Raw genomic sequence first — 17,130 nt, forward strand, 5'->3', positions numbered from 1 at the left:
GGTGGTTAAAGACTGTTCTTTTGGATCTAATATTAACTTATCAAGTATATAATTTGGCAGGGGGGTTGTCCCTTTAAATGTATTTAACTATTAGACTAATTCATTTAGGTCCAAGAAAATTAGAATATAGGAAAGATCTGATAATTTCCAAGATTGGTAGCTGTATTCCAGATCTTAAGGCATCCTTGAGTACATCCAGGAGATACAAGTTTTCTGTTACGGACTTCATACATTTCGGTGTTTATTAAGCACCTACTTTGTCAGGCGCTGACTCGTCCTGGGCTTGAACCTGCCTGGCACTTTGTGACTGCAGCAAGCTGCTCCTGATCTCTGGAAATAATGTGCATGACCATCTGAGAACCCGAGATCAATATCCAAGATGGTTTCCTCCAGACAAAGGTAGCCTGAGCTTTCCTGCACTTGCCTTAGCGCTGAGGGGCACCTCGGCCCCCTCCTGAGCCCTAGATTCATTTGCCCCCAAGATGGCAGGTTCTGTTTTCTGTCATCAGAGTCAAAAATGCTTCAGTCAAATCCACAGGAACTTTGTCTTCAAGTCTGTCTTTTCTGTTCTGGTTAAACTATTTTCTTGTCTTTTTGTTGCCGGAATTGGTAAATGCCACAAGTATTTGCTCTCCTAGGACTGTGGCCTGGCTGGAAGAACTAATGAAATGCACGGGAGCCACCTTCTTAGCTTCCTCCCCTCCCACACCGCTTCTGCCCACCTGCTGTCTGTTGAGGCTGGGACTAAGGGTTCCCCAAGGGGCCACAGCTGGTCAACACCGTTTCAGGTGGAGTTTTTTCCTAAGCTTTAGTGTTCTCCCACTGAGCCAGTAAAGCCCCATTCTGGCATTCTCCTCCTCCTCTCCTGTCCTTGCCCGGTTGCCACAGCCTGTCCCTTCTGCCCTAGCAAGAGTTTTGCCGCCTGCTGCTACAGGTCCTTGTCGTCTTCTCTGGACTGATTCCGTCTGTCCCCTTGCTCCCCATCTTGGCTACGGCTTCACTTCTGAAGCTCCTTGTGCCCCTGCCGGGGTCTGTGTTCCTCTGACGTTAAATCTGCGCTGTCTCCTCTTGGCCCACGAGACGACATCCAGAATCCTTTGTGTGACACCACGGCCCACTGTCACCTGGAGCAGCATGCCTCCCGGCCGCCGTTCTCTCCCCTCCTCCCCTCCCCCCCCACACACCCAGGGCTCCGGGCACCCGTGAGTGCTTGTTGGCGGACGGGTGAGGTAAGCTGTGGCACTGGTGGCACACTGCCACTTACTAGTTGACTGATCCCGCGCCACTGTTTGCCTCCATTAGAAACCGAAATAATGTGGAAAGAGAGCAAAGAAGAACAGGTTGGAGAACTCCCAAGGATCAAGCAGAGGAACTCTCTAGCAGCACACGGTGTTAGAGGAGCCAGAGTGACAGTGGAGTTGGAGTTCTGCTTGCCATCTGTTAGGCTTTGGACCTGTTACTTCCATAGGCCTCCTTTTCCTCCGTATGAGGTGGGGACAGTGCAGTAACGAACTTGTAGCATCGTTTGAGAATCGAGAGCTAATTGTCCGTAACCTGTTGAAACAGTGCCTGGCAGTCAGCAGTAGCCGTGTCAGCATGTAGCCCAAGCAGTTCAGCAGAAGGTGGAAGGCAGAGGTGAACGCAGTGAATCCACATCTTGACATCATACCCATGGTGACGGGATGCTCTTCCTTTCCTCCTTCTGTACTGCACCCCACCACAGGGACGTAGCCCTTTGCTTGTCAAAACCCCACCCTTCTCGGGCCTGTTGGGTTCACTGTCCTCCATGAAGACTTTTCTAAGCTCCCACCTGGAAACACTTGCACTTGGTCACATACTGCGTTATAGGAAGGACAAGACAGCTACCTTCCTGTAACTCGCTTCCTGGTCAATTAGTCCATCTTTGAATAAGAACCTTCTAGAAGGTTCACCGTTCTTGCTCTTTTACCCAGGAAAACTTGATGCCTTGTATAGGGTTTTACTGTTTGAGGATGCTAGTTGGATGCAGCTAAAAAGTAAACGACATCTCTAGATGAAATTTGAGCGTGTTTCTTGTTCTCTGTGATTGAGCTAAGCTAAGCCTCTAAACCTAATCCGTCATGGTGATAACAGTTCTTCTCCTCCCGGAGCTGAAGGCAAAAGCCAGTAATTTCTCCAGTGTGATAGATGTCCACCCTTTCACCTGGTGTTTTATAAATATATTGTCTTAAGTGTCTTTTAAGTATCTGTGCCTGGGAGGGTGCCTTCCTCTGTTTTATAAAACGCCAAGTGATATCACTCTGATATATAAATAATGATAATTAGAAGACAGCCTCAAATTATTTGACATCCAGATTGAAGGGAAAAGTGGTACTTTTTTTTTTTTTCCCCCCTGTAATACCCTAGAATTTGGATCAGAAATGGCATTCAGGAAAAAAACATATTGCTCCCTGTCAGACATGGATGGCTCAAAGCTTCTTCTATGTGAAGTAAGACACCACGGATGGAAGCCTGTGCCAAAACCTGTTGGGGCATCAGATCTGGGCCAGACCATAAAGATCCTCAGTGCTTTGCCATGATTTGTTTGGAAATAACAGAAATAGACCAGGAGCCAAAGAAGAGGGAAGTTGTTTTATGTAAAACTCCACGTAAAGTACTTCATAGTCATTAAATTGACCTCATTTCCCAAACTCTGGCCTCTTTTCAAAAATGTCAAGAACCAGGGTTTCCAGAATTTGGTGCATCCTGATTTGGCCTGCTTTAATATAACCTCGTAAATTTTCAAGGAATTCTTTTGTCGTGGCTCCTGGTGGGGAATGTGAGACCATTTGTTTGCTTAGTTGAAGAACAGAAGACTAAGAATCAGTAAGTCAGGGTTTGATTTCTAGCCTTACGACTTAATAGATGAATGGCCTTGGGCGACTATTTAACCTCCAAATGTATTTCCTTCCCTGTAAAATAGTAATTTCATCACAAGAGCACCCTGAATATACTCCCTATACTAATTTATATCCATGTGCCAGTCACTGTTCTGAATAACTGACTTACTCTCAACATACCATTTAATAGCTGAGGAAACTCATGCCCAGAAAGGTTAAGTAATTTACCTAGAGTCACACAGCAAGTAAGTGATAATGCGGAAGAATAGATTAAGGTCCAGAACTTGTTGAAGGTAAGCTGTGAAGGGGGATGCCAGTGTGACTGTTGTGCAGATGGCCCAGCAGCCCTCTGCAGGGTGGAAGTGTGGGTGAGGGGCAGGCTGCAGTGTCCCTTTCCAAGCGTCCTTGGTCTCCCTGCCCGCTTCCTCCTCTGCCCTCGTATGTCCCTGATTTTTTATTGGGTTTTCCTTCAGTCTCTTTCAAATCCATTTCCTTCTCTTTCCACTGACCTCACTCTCCCGAACTCCCCTCGTTTGTGTCTCAGCTTTTGTTACGATGCTTGATATTTGTATCCACATTACTGTGCACTAATCCATCTCCCGGTGGCGTGGCAGCCGCTCTCAGTCTTCTGGCTCTCACAGTTCCCAGTTGGGTCTGTTCTCATCTGTGCCCGGCTGCATTTATATTGGAACTTCACAGTTCGAAACCCTGCAACTCCTCACTGTATGTTAGAGTAAGGACCACGCTCTTTAACTGGGGTCCTGTGATGCTTTGGTTTGTAAGTGACAGATAATCAACTAAAACAGTGTAAGAAAAAAGGCAAACACGGAGAGTGAGTCCCTTGCTTCAGGCACAGCTGAATCCAGGGGTTTGGGGCCATATTATCAAAGTTAATTTTGAAATACGTGAGAGCCCCCAGCAGCTCAAGGCTCCCATCTTACCAAATGAGCTCCCCAACAGAAGGATGGTCTCCCCGCCCCAATGGCTCGGACTTGGCCCACATGCCCGATATCCTGAGTCACCGTGGCATGGGGTTGGGCCCAGTTAAATAGGTACGAGCCACAGATGTCCATACTGCTTCCCATTCAAAACATTGACGAATCTGGTTCTCTCCAGTGTTCCTCAGTCCTCTCCCTGTGCATTAGGTTATTCACTCCCCATCCCCCTCACGTGGCTGCGGTATGCTTTTCCAGCTCTGCCTTGAGTTATGCCGGTCTCCCTTGATGTTCTTTCTTGCCATCTCTTTGTTTATCAAAATTAGACCAATTTCTCAAGGCCCAGCTGTAATCTTTGCTACAAAGCCTTTCCTTATCCTACTACTGGCAAAAGGCATTTCTTCCTTTTCTGTCTAGAGTTCAGCAGGCTATCACTTACTGCCTTTCACTGTGTTAATAGTCTCCACCTTCATCATTCTGGACCTTTCTTCATCGCACTTACCTTTTCATAGGTCTTCGTGGGTACAGAGCAATTAGGCGTTGATTTTCTCTCTGCAAAAGCCTATAGAGTAAGCAAGCAAGGTACCTGTATCCTAATTTTGCAGTTCAGTGTTGCTTGAACACCAGCTGCGCACCAAGACTGGGTGTTGATATGAAAGACATTTTACCATGACGACATCCAGATGCTTTATTCAGATTTTACAAATGAGAAAATTGAGCCCAAGTAAGTAAGTGGTCAGGTGTACCACTGACCATTGTTTTTAGCTCCTGGAACATGCAAACTCTTTGCTGCCTCTGCGACTTTTCAGAAGCTATTCCTTCTGCCTGGAATATTCTTTCCACTCTCACCTCTCCTAACCCTACTCCTCTTCCAGATCCTGATTAAAATGTCACTTTTTTAGGGAGACTTTTGTTGATCATTTCCTTCCCCCGAGTCTAAAACAAGTCTCCTTTTCTCTCCCAGTACTCCTCTGTTTTTCCTCACAGTGCTCATCACAAATTCTAGTTACTTTACTTGGATAAATGCGTATGTTTGATGCCTCCCCACTAGACTGTGTACCCCACGAAGACGGGGACAGTGGCATCTTTAACTCTTAAGCACTCAGTGCCTGGCACTGATGCCTGACACAGAGGAGGCACTCAAGAAATACTGTGTCGAGGGGCCCCTGGGTGGCTCAGTCCGTTAAGCATCTGACTCTTGACTTTGGCTCAGGTCATGATCTCACAGTACATGGGACCAAGGCCTGCGTCGGGCTCTGCACTCCGCGTGGAGCCTGCTTGGGATTCTCTCTCTGTCCCCCCTCCCTCAGCCTCTCCCCTGCTCATGTGCACTCGAGTGTGCGCACTTTCTCACTTTCTCTAAATAAACACTAAAAAAAATGTGTTGAACGAACAAATGCAAATATCAGCCGTTCTCACAGCTCAGTAAATGCCAGAGCAATGTTAGAGCTCAGGTTGCCTGAAGCCCTGGTTAGCGTAACTCCCGACTCTTACCGTGTCCTACTCTGTGCCCATGAGCAGCCTCCCCTACTAAGTTATGTGATCACCAAGACTAAGAACTATTCGAGTTCTTTGTGTGGGTTCCAAAGACATTAACCCTGTTGAATATGTGGGTATTTAGATTATGGATGGTAGGTACCTGTTTGGTTGTGTGGACAGAAGGGACGAGAGATGGACAGACAGACTGCCTTGCAAGCAAGGTGCCAGGATAACCCATAAAGGAAACCAGAAGAGGATGATAATGTGTGGAGGCAAGAGGAGAATGAGTCTAACGTATTGTGCGCCTGCCCTGCTGCACAGGCCCTGTGCTGGAAGGCAGTGGTGGTTAGAAACATCAGCCTAAATACAGCACGTTAACTTGTATCCTGATAAGATCTAAAAATAATACCCTATTCTGGAGTTCTTGGAATAAACCTTCCATTTTGGTGAGTCTTGAAGAGTTTTTGTTTTCATATTCCTATCATATTATATTGGAACACTTTCGTTATACATGAAGGCAACTTTTATTCTTACACCAGAGTGAGCAGCCTGTTACTATAGCAATATTGAAAGTATTTTGAGGTATTTATATACAGTCTTCTACACACTCCTTCAAACTGTACATAGCAGTTAGTAGAAATAGGCTATAATATCCAAAATTGTTTTTCTCTCTCTTTTCTCTATTAAACTTCTGTGAACTTGGTTATAATTTAGTTTTTAAAATGTGAGCCTTTTATTTTCGGAAAGATTAATTTAGGGGAGTCGTGAATATATCTGACCTATGAAACATCAAAAATAGCTCTGAAATAATTTGAATTTTGTTGTGAGTACCATCAAGATATAATTGCTGCATGAGATCTGTCTTTTTCAGCAAATACGGTGCAATCATAGATTCCTTCTGTGTGTCTGCAGGGCCTGGACAGCTTCAGAGTAAAACAGAAATTCTTCTCAGGGAGCAAGGAGCCAACATCCTCCTTTCCTGTGCCATATGATCTTCCTCCAGAACTGTATGGAAGTAAAGGTAGGACACAGGTGAAGGGAAAGTGTCCGTGTTTTACGCCAAAAGAGAAACAGTGCCGAGGAGAGAGCCGTTGGTCTCCCAGTGGGAGGTTGGCTCATGGAAAACTTTGGAAACGCAGGTTTGAGGAGGCCCCTTTGCTGCCCTGTCTGGGGCCGCAAGAGCTGTGGTTCTTGAAACGGTTGGTCCCCAGGATCCCTCTGCACTCTTATTATTAAGGACCACAAAGAGCTTTTATTTACATGGGTTTTTAGATCTCTTGATGTTTACTATATTAGAAATTAAAACCAAGAATTTTGGTTAGTTTTAAAGTAATAGTAATAGACCTAATTATATATACACACACACACATATATATAATTTCCCCTCCCCGCCCCAAAAAAAAGAAAGTGAGGAAAATGGCATTATCTACAATTTTTGCAAACCTCTTTTACTAGCTGGGTTAATGAAAGATAGATAGTTAAATTCTCATAACTGCTCTGTTGTGATAGGATGTAACAAAGCATCTGTACACTCGTGAAAAAGTGAAAATAAATAATGGCTTAATATTTTGATGAAAATAATTTTGACTTCACAGATACCTCCCATCCTCTTAAAAGGGAGATGCCCTGGCTGCCCAAAGCTGTGACTTTCTTAAAGGCAGTGACCAAGTATTTTCCGTCATAGAAGGTCATTGGAATGTTGGTTCGGGTTCGTGGTGTTTTTGGAGGCAAGCTGGCTGGCATGAATGGCATCCGGTTCTGACCCAGCCCCACAGGCTGCAGGGCCACTTTCCTCGGGCCCAGAATGTCTGTCTTTGAAGCGAGTTCACACTTACTAGACTCACATAGAGCGGATGTATAATCAGGATGTGCCTGTTAATTTAAAATGGCGAAAGGTCCTATTACAACCAGCGTATTTCTCCTGGAAGGTAGGTGCCTACACAGAGAGCCAGACCATAGTCGACCATTTTTGAGTGAATGCTGAATCTGAACGGGAAAATCTTTGTTCTTGATTGGAAAGTTTTAATGCCCTCACGCCATTAAGATTCAAAATCTCTAATTCCCTAACAGAGTCAGCCTAGCACAGTGGGTCCCTTTCTTCCCTGGACGGTGCTCGGTGCGTTCTAGATACTGCCCCACCCTCATTCACCCTTTCTGGCTTTTTCATGGTAACCACGCCAAACCTGCCCCTGCCAGTGGACCTGTTTCTTAGATTGTACTGACACATCTGACCCAGTTTGTACTGTCTCCTGCTGTTAGTGTGCCGGCTGCTTCTGGCGGGTGACTTACAGCTATAAACAGTTGTGTTGATAGTAAATTTCAGAAGGCTTTTCTTTTTCCTTTTTTCTAAGCTGTGTATGTTTGAATTCTCTAAATTTGTTAAATCCTCTAAATTTGTTGTATATTCATGCATTTTCATTTTTCACTAGCAAGATTATATCGGTTTTGTCACAATTCCAGAAAATCTGTACCCCCGCCCCCACCCCCTGCACAAGCAAATGAAAACTGCTAGAGAACCAGGCTGTGTTTCTGTGTTGCCAGCTGTGCAACTTATTAAGTGACCTTGGGCAGTTGTTTGCTTCCTCTAGGCCTTAGTGTCTCTATCTATAAAATGGGAAAATAAGAGTGTCTACTTCAGAGAGTTGTTGAAAAGAGTAACCAAGATGCTATCTTATCTGTCAAGCACCTAACACCGTATCTAGTGCAGAGTTAGCAGTTCATAAACGTTAGCTATTGTTGCTGTTATTTAAAATATCCAGGTCAGTTCCTGGCCCATAATGGTGGATCAGTGTTCATTTTCTCTCCTTCCCCTTGGTGAGCTGATGATGAAAAGAGCCTAAGGCCTGTGCAGGGCAGTCCCTGATTGCCCAGTGTCTCAGGACATGAGCGTGAAGACCTCTCCTTCCACCTGCTGGCTTTACGCTGTGGCTTCGTCTTTTCTCCCCTGTCTGTTCTTCATGTTCCTTTTTTTTTTTTTTTTTTTTTTTTTTTTGCCTTAAACCTGAATTCTGAATAAGCTTAGCGGAGGTGGGGACTGACTGACTTAAGCTTGACTTCCCTTAGTCTGGCCTTGGGCTATGTACTTTCCACCCCCAGCCCAGAACCTTGGGTAGAATTCCACCTCCTCCACTTAATCCTAATCTCCAAAGGACTTTGAAAGCAAGAACGAAAGAGATCAAGGAGCCTTAAAAATATCCCAGAGTTTCTTCAGTTCCAGTAGAAAAAGCATTCCCCAGGGGTGCCTGGGTAGCTGAGGCAGTTGGGCATCTGACTCTTGATTTCCACTCAGGTCATGATCTCATGGTTGGTGGAATCGAGCCTTGAGCTGAGCTCTGTGCTGACAGCTCAGAGCTTGCTTGGGATTCTCTCTGTCCTCCCTCTCTCTGCCCCTCCCCTGCTTGCATGCATGCACACACATGTGCACGCACGCTCTCTCAAACTTAAAAATTAAAAAAACAATGGAACATACAGAACTTCAGAGGCTTTGGTTATATTCTATTAAGTGATCTATCCCCCCTTTTTTTAAATACATACAGTATATGTATGCAGTTGGCCCTTGCACAGTGCAGGGGTTAGAGGCGCACCGACTCCCAGTGCAGTTGAAAATCCACATATAACTTTTGACTCCTCCAAAACTTAACTACTAATAGCCTACTGTTGGCCAGAAGCTTTACTGATAGCATGAAAAGTCGATTAACACATACTTTGTATATGTATTATATACTGCATTCTTAGAATAAAGTAAGCTAGAGAAAAGAAAATGTGAAGGAAATCATAAGGAAGAGAAAATACACTTAGAGTACTGCATATATTTATTGAAAAAAGTCCACGTGTAAGTGGACCCATGCAGTTCAAACCCGTGTTGTTCAAGAGTCAACTACAATATTCTTTTCTTTGAATTTCTGACATAATTTTAGATTCAGAAAAAAGTTACAAGTACAAAGAATTCCCATGTTCTCTTCACCCAGGGTCCCCAAATGTCAGTGTTTTAGAGTATTTGCATATCTCCTTTCTCATGTTAACTTTTTTCTGATCCATTTAAGAGAAAATTGCAAGCAAATACTTCAATATATATTTCTTAAAAATACTCTTACATAACTACAGTACAGTTATCAAAAGGAATTAATACTGATTCAGTACTATCATCTACAGAATTTATTCGTATTTCATCAGTTGCCCCAATAATGTCCTTTATAGCAAAAGGGAAGTTCCAGGTTACATGTCACATTTGGCCATCGTGTCTCTTTAGTCTCCATTAATTTGGAACAGTTCCAGAAGCTTTTTGTTTTATGATAGTGACACTTTGCTGAGCACAGGACAGTTATTTTATTTTATTTTTTAACATTTATTTAAAAAAAATTGTTTAATGTTTATTCATTTCTGAGAGACAGAAACAGCCTGAGCATGAGAGGGTCAGAGAGAGAGAGGGAGACACAGAATCCAAAGCAGGCTCCAGGCTCTGAGCTGTCAGCACAGAGCCCGACGTGGGGCGCGAACCCACAAACCACAAGAGTAGGACCTGAACCGAAGTCAGACATTTAACAGACTGAGTCACCCAGGCACCCTTCACAGGCCAGTTATTTTATAGTCGGTGAGGGACGTTCTACATTTGGTTTGTCCACTGTTTCTTCACAAGTAGATCCAGGTTGTGTACTCTTGCCAAGAATACCACAGAGGAAATGTGTTTTTCTTGGTGCATCATATAAGGAGCCACGTGATAATTACCTGATTACTGATGAAGTCAATATTGATCATTTGGTTAAGGTCGTATTTGCCAAGTTGTATATACCTTTTGCAGGTTTAGTATATTTCAGATTTAAGTTTTAAGTGTGTGGAACTAAGCTGATTAGCTGAGTATGTAATTGCTCATTTGAAGAGGTCATTAAAACCTTGGCACATGTGATGCACATGGTCTAGATTAAGCACATACATAGTGTATGATTATTTCTCTCAAGTGCTTTAAACCATTGGTTCCCATATAGTTTAGCCACTCCCCCTACTGCTTGATTCACTTGCAATAATTTCTTGAATTCCGAAACTTCAGTCTAGACCTATCAGAATTATTGCTAAATAGTAGAGGCAGATTCATAAACTGTTTTTGAAAGGGAAACAGCTGATTGAACTTTCTAATCCAAAGAAAATGCAAAAGAAGTCATATAAAATCGTTGATACACTTTTAAAGACCTGTTTTTGAAAGCTCTTTGGAAATGAGGACTTTTTTTTAAATCAGAGAACCAGGAAAGGTTTTTAGACATGATTTTGATCATCTCTGTTAATAAAATCTATTTTTGTTTCATAGTAGAAACAGAAGGCTGACACCAAACGTCTAGCTTAGCTTTTTTTTTTTTTTAATATTTATTTATTTATTTAGAGACGGGGCAGAGAGAATCCTAAGCAGGCTCCACGCTATAGGCGCGGAACCTGACGCAGGGTTTAATTCACAAACCATGAGATCATGACCTGTTCATCTCCCTGGTTTGGGCCCCTTCCCACTAGACATTGTCTTCTACACAGCTGCCATGCATATCTTCTATCACACTCCGGTTTTAAATTGTTTCATTGTGTCTCAGGAAAAAGACAGCTTCTCATCCCAGACTCTGTGTTAAGATCACCTTTAGAACTTGGTAAAAGCGTGTATTGCCAGGGCCCCACCCAGACCGACTGAAACAAGGTCCCTCGAGGTGGGTTGTGGAGAAGTGCACCAGCAGTTGTCACGTCAGCCAGCTTTGAGAACCACAGCGCAGACGTGAGGTTCAGAATTCCAGGACCGTGGCCTGCCTGCTTGTGTGTCTGCCCCGCGGGACTGCACCCCCGGGGACCACAGCCTTGTGCCTGGCTCCCAGCCAACACTCAACAGATCCCTCAGATCTGCACATGCCTATATGGTGAGGCACATTTTTCTCCCATGGGACAGTTTTGGGGGGCTGCTTAAAACAGGCTTTCCTCTAAGCCCCGCAAGTATTAACGCTGATTTCCAGGAATAATGGGCAAAAAGACCCAGCAGAGAGACAGCCAGCATGGCAGGTGATCAGCTCACAGATACCGACATTTGCTCACTTACAAAGCAGAGTGTCCAGAGATTTGTGAATAGCACGGTCACCTTACTCGATCATTGTTGGCCAACAGGGAGAGGAGGAAATGCAATGGTGGTCTCGAAGTTACTGGCTGACTGGCAGATGTGTGCATCACAAACCCTGCATTGGTGGTGAATCTAATAGCCGCTCTTACAGCAAGGATCCTGGGGTGCTCTGCCTTGGGGATGAAGTAGAGCCGATGTTACCAATAGAGCAGTTTGCGGAAAAGACGGGCGAAGTGTAGCCGCAGAAGAGGTGCTCCCAGTGGGAGACAGTTGGTGCCCTGCTGAGGCCGGTGTGTAGCTGCGGGGAGTGTCCAGCAGCATCTTCCCGGGACTCCAGCCCTGCCAAACCCTCACCTCTTACGAAGCGAGCTTGCAACACAGTTCCACACGGGCCGGGCTTCTGGCTTTCTAACAAGCTGGTTTAACTGAGTGTGTGGTTTCGGGCTTTCGCACTCTCTCAAGGTCAAAGAGGAGAACAGAGTCCTGGTAGCTTGTTGCCATCTTTGGCATCCTTTCCCTGCGCGTCCCGCTGGATGCTGCTCTGTGCGTGCTGGCTCTGCAATTATTCCACAGATGATTCAACACTGAACTGTGAGGAGAGCCTCGCATTGTTTGCCAGGCCATCCTCTGAGCTACCGTGTCACCTCTCTGTTCGGGAGGAAGGGAGAGCTTCCCCTAAGAGCGGGCTGGCAGGGCTGAGCAGCTGCTCGTGTGGATGTTGGTTTCGGCTCACCTGCCGAGTGGTTGGTTCCCTGTAAGCACTCAGCCTTCTGGAGTTGTGTATTTGATACTCAGTGGGGAGATTCCATGGGGATTTACTTTTCACCCTCGCAGCATATTTACACCCTAGGCATATATGGTTCTTTTGAATTGGTTTGATTCTAGCAGCAGTGAAGCATGGTAGAAGTGATTTGTTCAGATTTTTTTCAATTTCTGAAACCTCAGATAAAGGGGGGAAAGTTTGCATTTCGGAGCACCTGCAACATGTCAGGAACTTCTACAGGTGTTCTCTCATTTATGTTTCACAGTAATCCTGGGAGGTTGCTTGTGCAGCTAATTCCCATTTCACAGATGAGGAACCTGAGGCCAACATTTGAACATAGGTCTTCAGGGTTCTTTCCATCGTGTCGTATCAAGGTGTGTTGTCTTCTTCAACATTGCCCTGCAGTCATTATAGGAACTGCCTCATCAGTTCCTAACCTAAGGAGCAGAACGAAACCATTTCACGGATGTGAAAATGAGCCCCTTGGTTATATGTGACCAGGACCATGCCATCTGTTACTGTTGGTTTCTCCAGCTTCGTAAAAGGAGAAAATAATAACTGCCCTTGTTAAGGTTCTTTCTCTGCTGGACACTACATGGCTTTATCTCTTTTAACTCTCGTGACAGTCCCACGGTGTAGGCACAGATAAGGACTCTGGGGCTGAGGGAGGTGAGGTCACTTGTCAGTGTAAGTGACAAGCCGGAATGTACCTCCTGGCTTCTGCTTGCCTGTTTCCACATTCGCTTGCCTGGGCCTTAGCACACACCTTTACCGACAGCCTTTGTCTGAAATGGACTATTGTCTGGGGTTGGTTCAGAAAAGCTTTTTGACAGTTCGTAGACTCCAGCACATGGGTGATTTTATCCTACCAGGTAAGTGAATTTTTTTAATCCTGTTCAAATAAGTGTTATACATATGTAATATGTTTTTTCTGCCCTGCCCCCCAGATCGGCCATGGATTTGGAATATTCCTTATACCAAAGCACCAGATACACACGGGAATATGTGGGTTCCCTCCTGAGAATCTTAAAGTACTGTGGAATTTAGGTTTAAGGCGTCAAGCCCCAAATATTAGATGTTGTTTGTACTGGACGTTCACCCTTAAGTTTTATCTACACCCCTACAAAACTGCAAAACTCACTCCTGTGAACATGGATGCTGGTTATACTTTTAACGGTCATTAACAGTGTCACTAAAAAAAAAAAAAAAAAAAAAACTCTTCTAAACTTTGGAATGAAAACTGGACAGCGTTAAGAGAATATACGTAAAATCATCCTCCGAGCAATGTGGGATCTCACGGTGGTGCCAGCTCTTCTGAAGATGGACTCTGTGTGTCGCGCTCCATCGAGAAAGGCGCTCTGGATTCAAACGCAACTTGTCAGGGAAGGATGTGATTGTCCGCTTATTACCCAGCCCGCGGCTGTGTGTCTCAGGGCTGCCGGACGTGCATCTGCGGGGGTCCGTGGTTGGCGGAGGTTGGGGCGGCTGCTGTTGAGACGCCTGGGTCCTGCTGCCTCTCGTCTCCCCGCAGCCTCACGGGGCTTGTCCTGCTCCCGGTGCTGTGCCGGCCCCCTCTCTGCGCACGGGCGGGTCGCGCTGCCCCTTACCACCTGCCCTTTCCTCGCCCATTCCTCCTAGTGGAGCGGTGTCTCTTTCATCCCCACAAAATTCCAGAAAAGACACACAGAACCATACAAAAGTACAAGTATTGTACTTGGAGGAAACCCTGAAAGATGACCTAATTTGGTGCCTTTGATTCACAAGTGAGGAAACTGAGGCCCAGAAAGGTTCAGGATGACCCCCCCCACCACCACGCCCCCCATCACATAGCTGGTTTGGGTCAAAGCTCGGAGGGTCTCGCTCTGCTTTATGTTCCTATGTCCTTCATACTTAGAAATCAAGTTCTCCTAAGATGTAGACCCTCTTTTATTTTTTTTCTACATGAGGCTGATTTCATTTTGTCACCACCTTCATCTTTGAAGCATGTTGAATGTTAATTTTGAAAGATTTTTGAAGATAGCTTTTCAGACCGTTCCTCAGAGGCCTACGATTTTCACCTTTAGGAGCCAGCAGGGTGGGCGGGGGTGCGTTGACAGAGAAGACAGCTGCGGGCCTCCACCCTCGTCCTGTCAGAGCAGCTCTGCTTCGCCTATTTTAGATTGTGGGATTCTGTCAAGGATATTATCGACGGGTGTGTGCGTGCACGTGTTCTACTTTTTAAAAAGTTGAAAAGCCATTGGTTAGTTTAACCAGTTCATTACCCAGGTAAGAAGACGAAGGCTTAACCCTTTTCCGACCATGCCTTCTACTTCCCAGAACATGCAAACCCTACATCACGTGAGCCGGAAGGCATTGGGAAGGCACCCGGGGCTGGCCCGGAGTGGGTGGCCGGCGGTCTGTGTGTCCAGAGGACTGGCTGAGGCGCCTGGCTGGCTCAGAGGAGCGTGGGGCTCTTGGTCTTGGAGTCATGAGTTCAAGTTCCATGTTGGCTGTACAGATTACCTAAATAAAACTTAAAAGCAAAAAAAAAAAAAAAAAGATGGGCAAAGTACCCCAGGATTCTCACCAGCATGGTGGTCCCATCCTGGGTGGGGGTGGGGGCAGCACCGAGCAGGCCTCTGTCAACAGGAGCGGTGTCCCCAGGACTGAAGAATCAGCCTGTTCTACAGCGGGATTCAGCCCATCAAGAGGGCAGCAGATGGACAGCGGTCACAGCCCCCTGCTAGGAGGCACTGTGTGGAGTCAGACACGCAGGCACGTCGCTCGTCTGTCTGCTCCATGTAACTGCAAGGTGTGTGGGAGCTCAGAGCTGGGCTGGGACTGCCGAAGTTTGAATCCCAGCCCTGCCACTCGCTGTGTGACCTACACCAGGCTGTTTAACTTCTCTGTGCCTTGGGCCCCTCAGCTGTAAAATGGGAGTGGTGTCAGTCCTTGCAGATGGTTGAGAGTGGGGAGTTACTACTATGTGAAGATGCTTGGTGCCCGCACAGAGCGAGAACTGTCCAGGGATTGCTACTGCGGCTGCCATACTTGATTCGTTAGCATCATCCTCATTTTCCTGGTAAGGGACTCATTCAAAACGGTGAAGTGTTTGTGCAAGGTCACACTTCCAGAAAGTGCTCTTACCAGTATTTGAACCCGGGGCTGGCAGGATCCAAGTCCTCTTTTCTGCCAGGTGGTTCAGGCTTCCAGGTAACATGGCGTCTGAGGAGATGGGCAACCTTTACCCCCCAGGGTGTTGTAGACAGATCCTCTTACAGAGCACAACCAGCTGGTACGGCATGTCAGATTCTGATGAAAGTTTCTAAATGCTCACTTATTTTCTGTGTGTGTATATACGTATATGTGTATACGTATATGTATATATCGTTCTGTATATGTGTTTCTGGTTCATGGGCCATACTTAAGGTAACATTCCTCCACACCCCACGGGGACCCATAAGAGCCCAATGGAAACAAGTTCTATAGAACAGGTGGGTAGGTACATCAAGGTAACATTAGGGGAAGTCCATAGTCAAGGGTTATGCACTCCGGGTGTCCAGGCCTGACTGCTAACAGCAGCCTCCTGTGCCCCTTGTCCTGGTCAGCATGGGCTCAGGGAAGGCAGGCCAGCTTAGGGTCAGTAACATGAGCTTTCTGGGCACAGTTGATGGCACACATGGAAAATAATGCCCCAAGAGTAATCAACATGGGAACACAAAAAACAAGTTCTATCCCATCTGTTCCTTTTTTTAAATGGGACTGACTGAATTGCCCAAAGTGCTACAAAAAAGCATCAAACATGCCTGTTAATGTTTGAGGAAACCCACGTTGGGGTTTAACAGTCCTTTCTCCCTGCCTCCAGGAACCCTCACCCCTAGTGCCTGCCTGTAGCTGCCTGCTGCCTTCATCCTTTCCCCCCACCTCCTCCAACCTCCTTCAGATCGCATGGCAACACTGTGACTATATATCTGCTGAGGGCAAACGTCCACATCAAAATGCAACTTCCTGTCTTTTCATAAACTTCTATAGATTTATTGACTTATCAAAGAGTTCCTCAGGGCACCAGGGTGGTTCAGTTGAGCATCCGACTCTTGATTTTGGCTTCTCCTTTTACAAAGGTGGAGATGTAGCCTAAAGGTCTAAACGAGATTTTGATTCCCGATGATGAATGTCAACAGAATATTCTGAATGCTTGAGCGTTTAAAGAGACCTAAAAAATTTTGAGGCAGAAAATAGCCCCTGCACATAGCAACTTAGGAGAAGTCACTTGCCATTTTGGCAGGAGGGTTCCGTGTCCCCTTCACCTCCGACGTATTCCTTTAGGAAGAAAAGAATGGTCTTCCACCAGCTGCTTTCATGGGGTGACGGAGGGAGAAGGTTTTTAAGTCCTCACACTTCTGGAAAAGGCTGCCTGTGTTTAACTATAGTTGATCTAAATCAGGCTTACAGGTCACTGATGGGCGGCGGGGTGGGGGGGGGGGTGCACCTGGGTGGCTCAGTCGGTTAAGCATCCGACTTTGGCTCAGGTCCCGATCTCACCGTTTGTGAGTTTGAGCCCCGCATTGGGCTCTGTGCTGACAGCCTGGAGCCTGCTTCAGATTCTGTGTCTCCTCTCTGCCCCTCCCCCGTTCACATACACTCTCTCAAAAATATTACAAAAATTTTTTTAAAGTTCATGTATTTGCAAGGCTGTCATTTTCCCACGTAATGTAATAGCCAATGTTTCCTGAGCTCTTCCTGCCTCCACTCCTATGCTTGCTTTATATTTAATCCTCACGTCCTTACATTTAATCCTTCTGTTAAATAACATCCATAAGGTCCCGCAGTGCAGTGGAGCCCAGCTTTGTTATCCTGGGTTCTTGTGTAGAAGTTCTGTAGTTATCCTTAACAGAACTTCTGTGACTTCCAATGAATATGGTTTCTGCATCAGATTCAGTATGTGAAAACAAGGATCTTCTATGTGATTTTGTCACAACTTTTTTCCACATAAGATAAAAAGTTTACTCTCTAGGGAAATGACAGTAGTCCATGTGA

At 45.7% G+C, this 17,130-nt stretch overlaps 1 protein-coding gene across 4 annotated transcripts in view; it reads left to right on the plus strand.

The window, feature by feature from the left end:
* Window positions 1-16,554, plus strand: part of TDP1 (tyrosyl-DNA phosphodiesterase 1) — a 92,059-nt gene extending 75,505 nt beyond the window's left edge. For 3 of the 4 annotated variants that reach the window (XM_042944047.1, XM_042944049.1, XM_042944048.1), the window contains 3 exons: window positions 6,185-6,293; window positions 6,868-7,200; window positions 13,062-13,146. In XM_042944047.1, the coding sequence (XP_042799981.1) occupies window positions 6,185-6,293; window positions 6,868-6,956 (198 nt within the window). In that variant the 3' untranslated portion in view covers window positions 6,957-7,200; window positions 13,062-13,146. Of the gene's footprint in view, window positions 1-6,184; window positions 6,294-6,867; window positions 7,201-13,061 lie in introns of all 4 variants that reach the window. The other variant, XM_042944050.1, reaches the window with a different exon arrangement.
* Window positions 16,555-17,130: the final 576 nt, after the last annotated feature.

This window comes from Panthera leo, chromosome B3 (assembly GCF_018350215.1).
Source record: "Panthera leo isolate Ple1 chromosome B3, P.leo_Ple1_pat1.1, whole genome shotgun sequence".
In the NCBI taxonomy this organism is placed as follows: Eukaryota; Metazoa; Chordata; class Mammalia; order Carnivora; family Felidae; genus Panthera; species Panthera leo.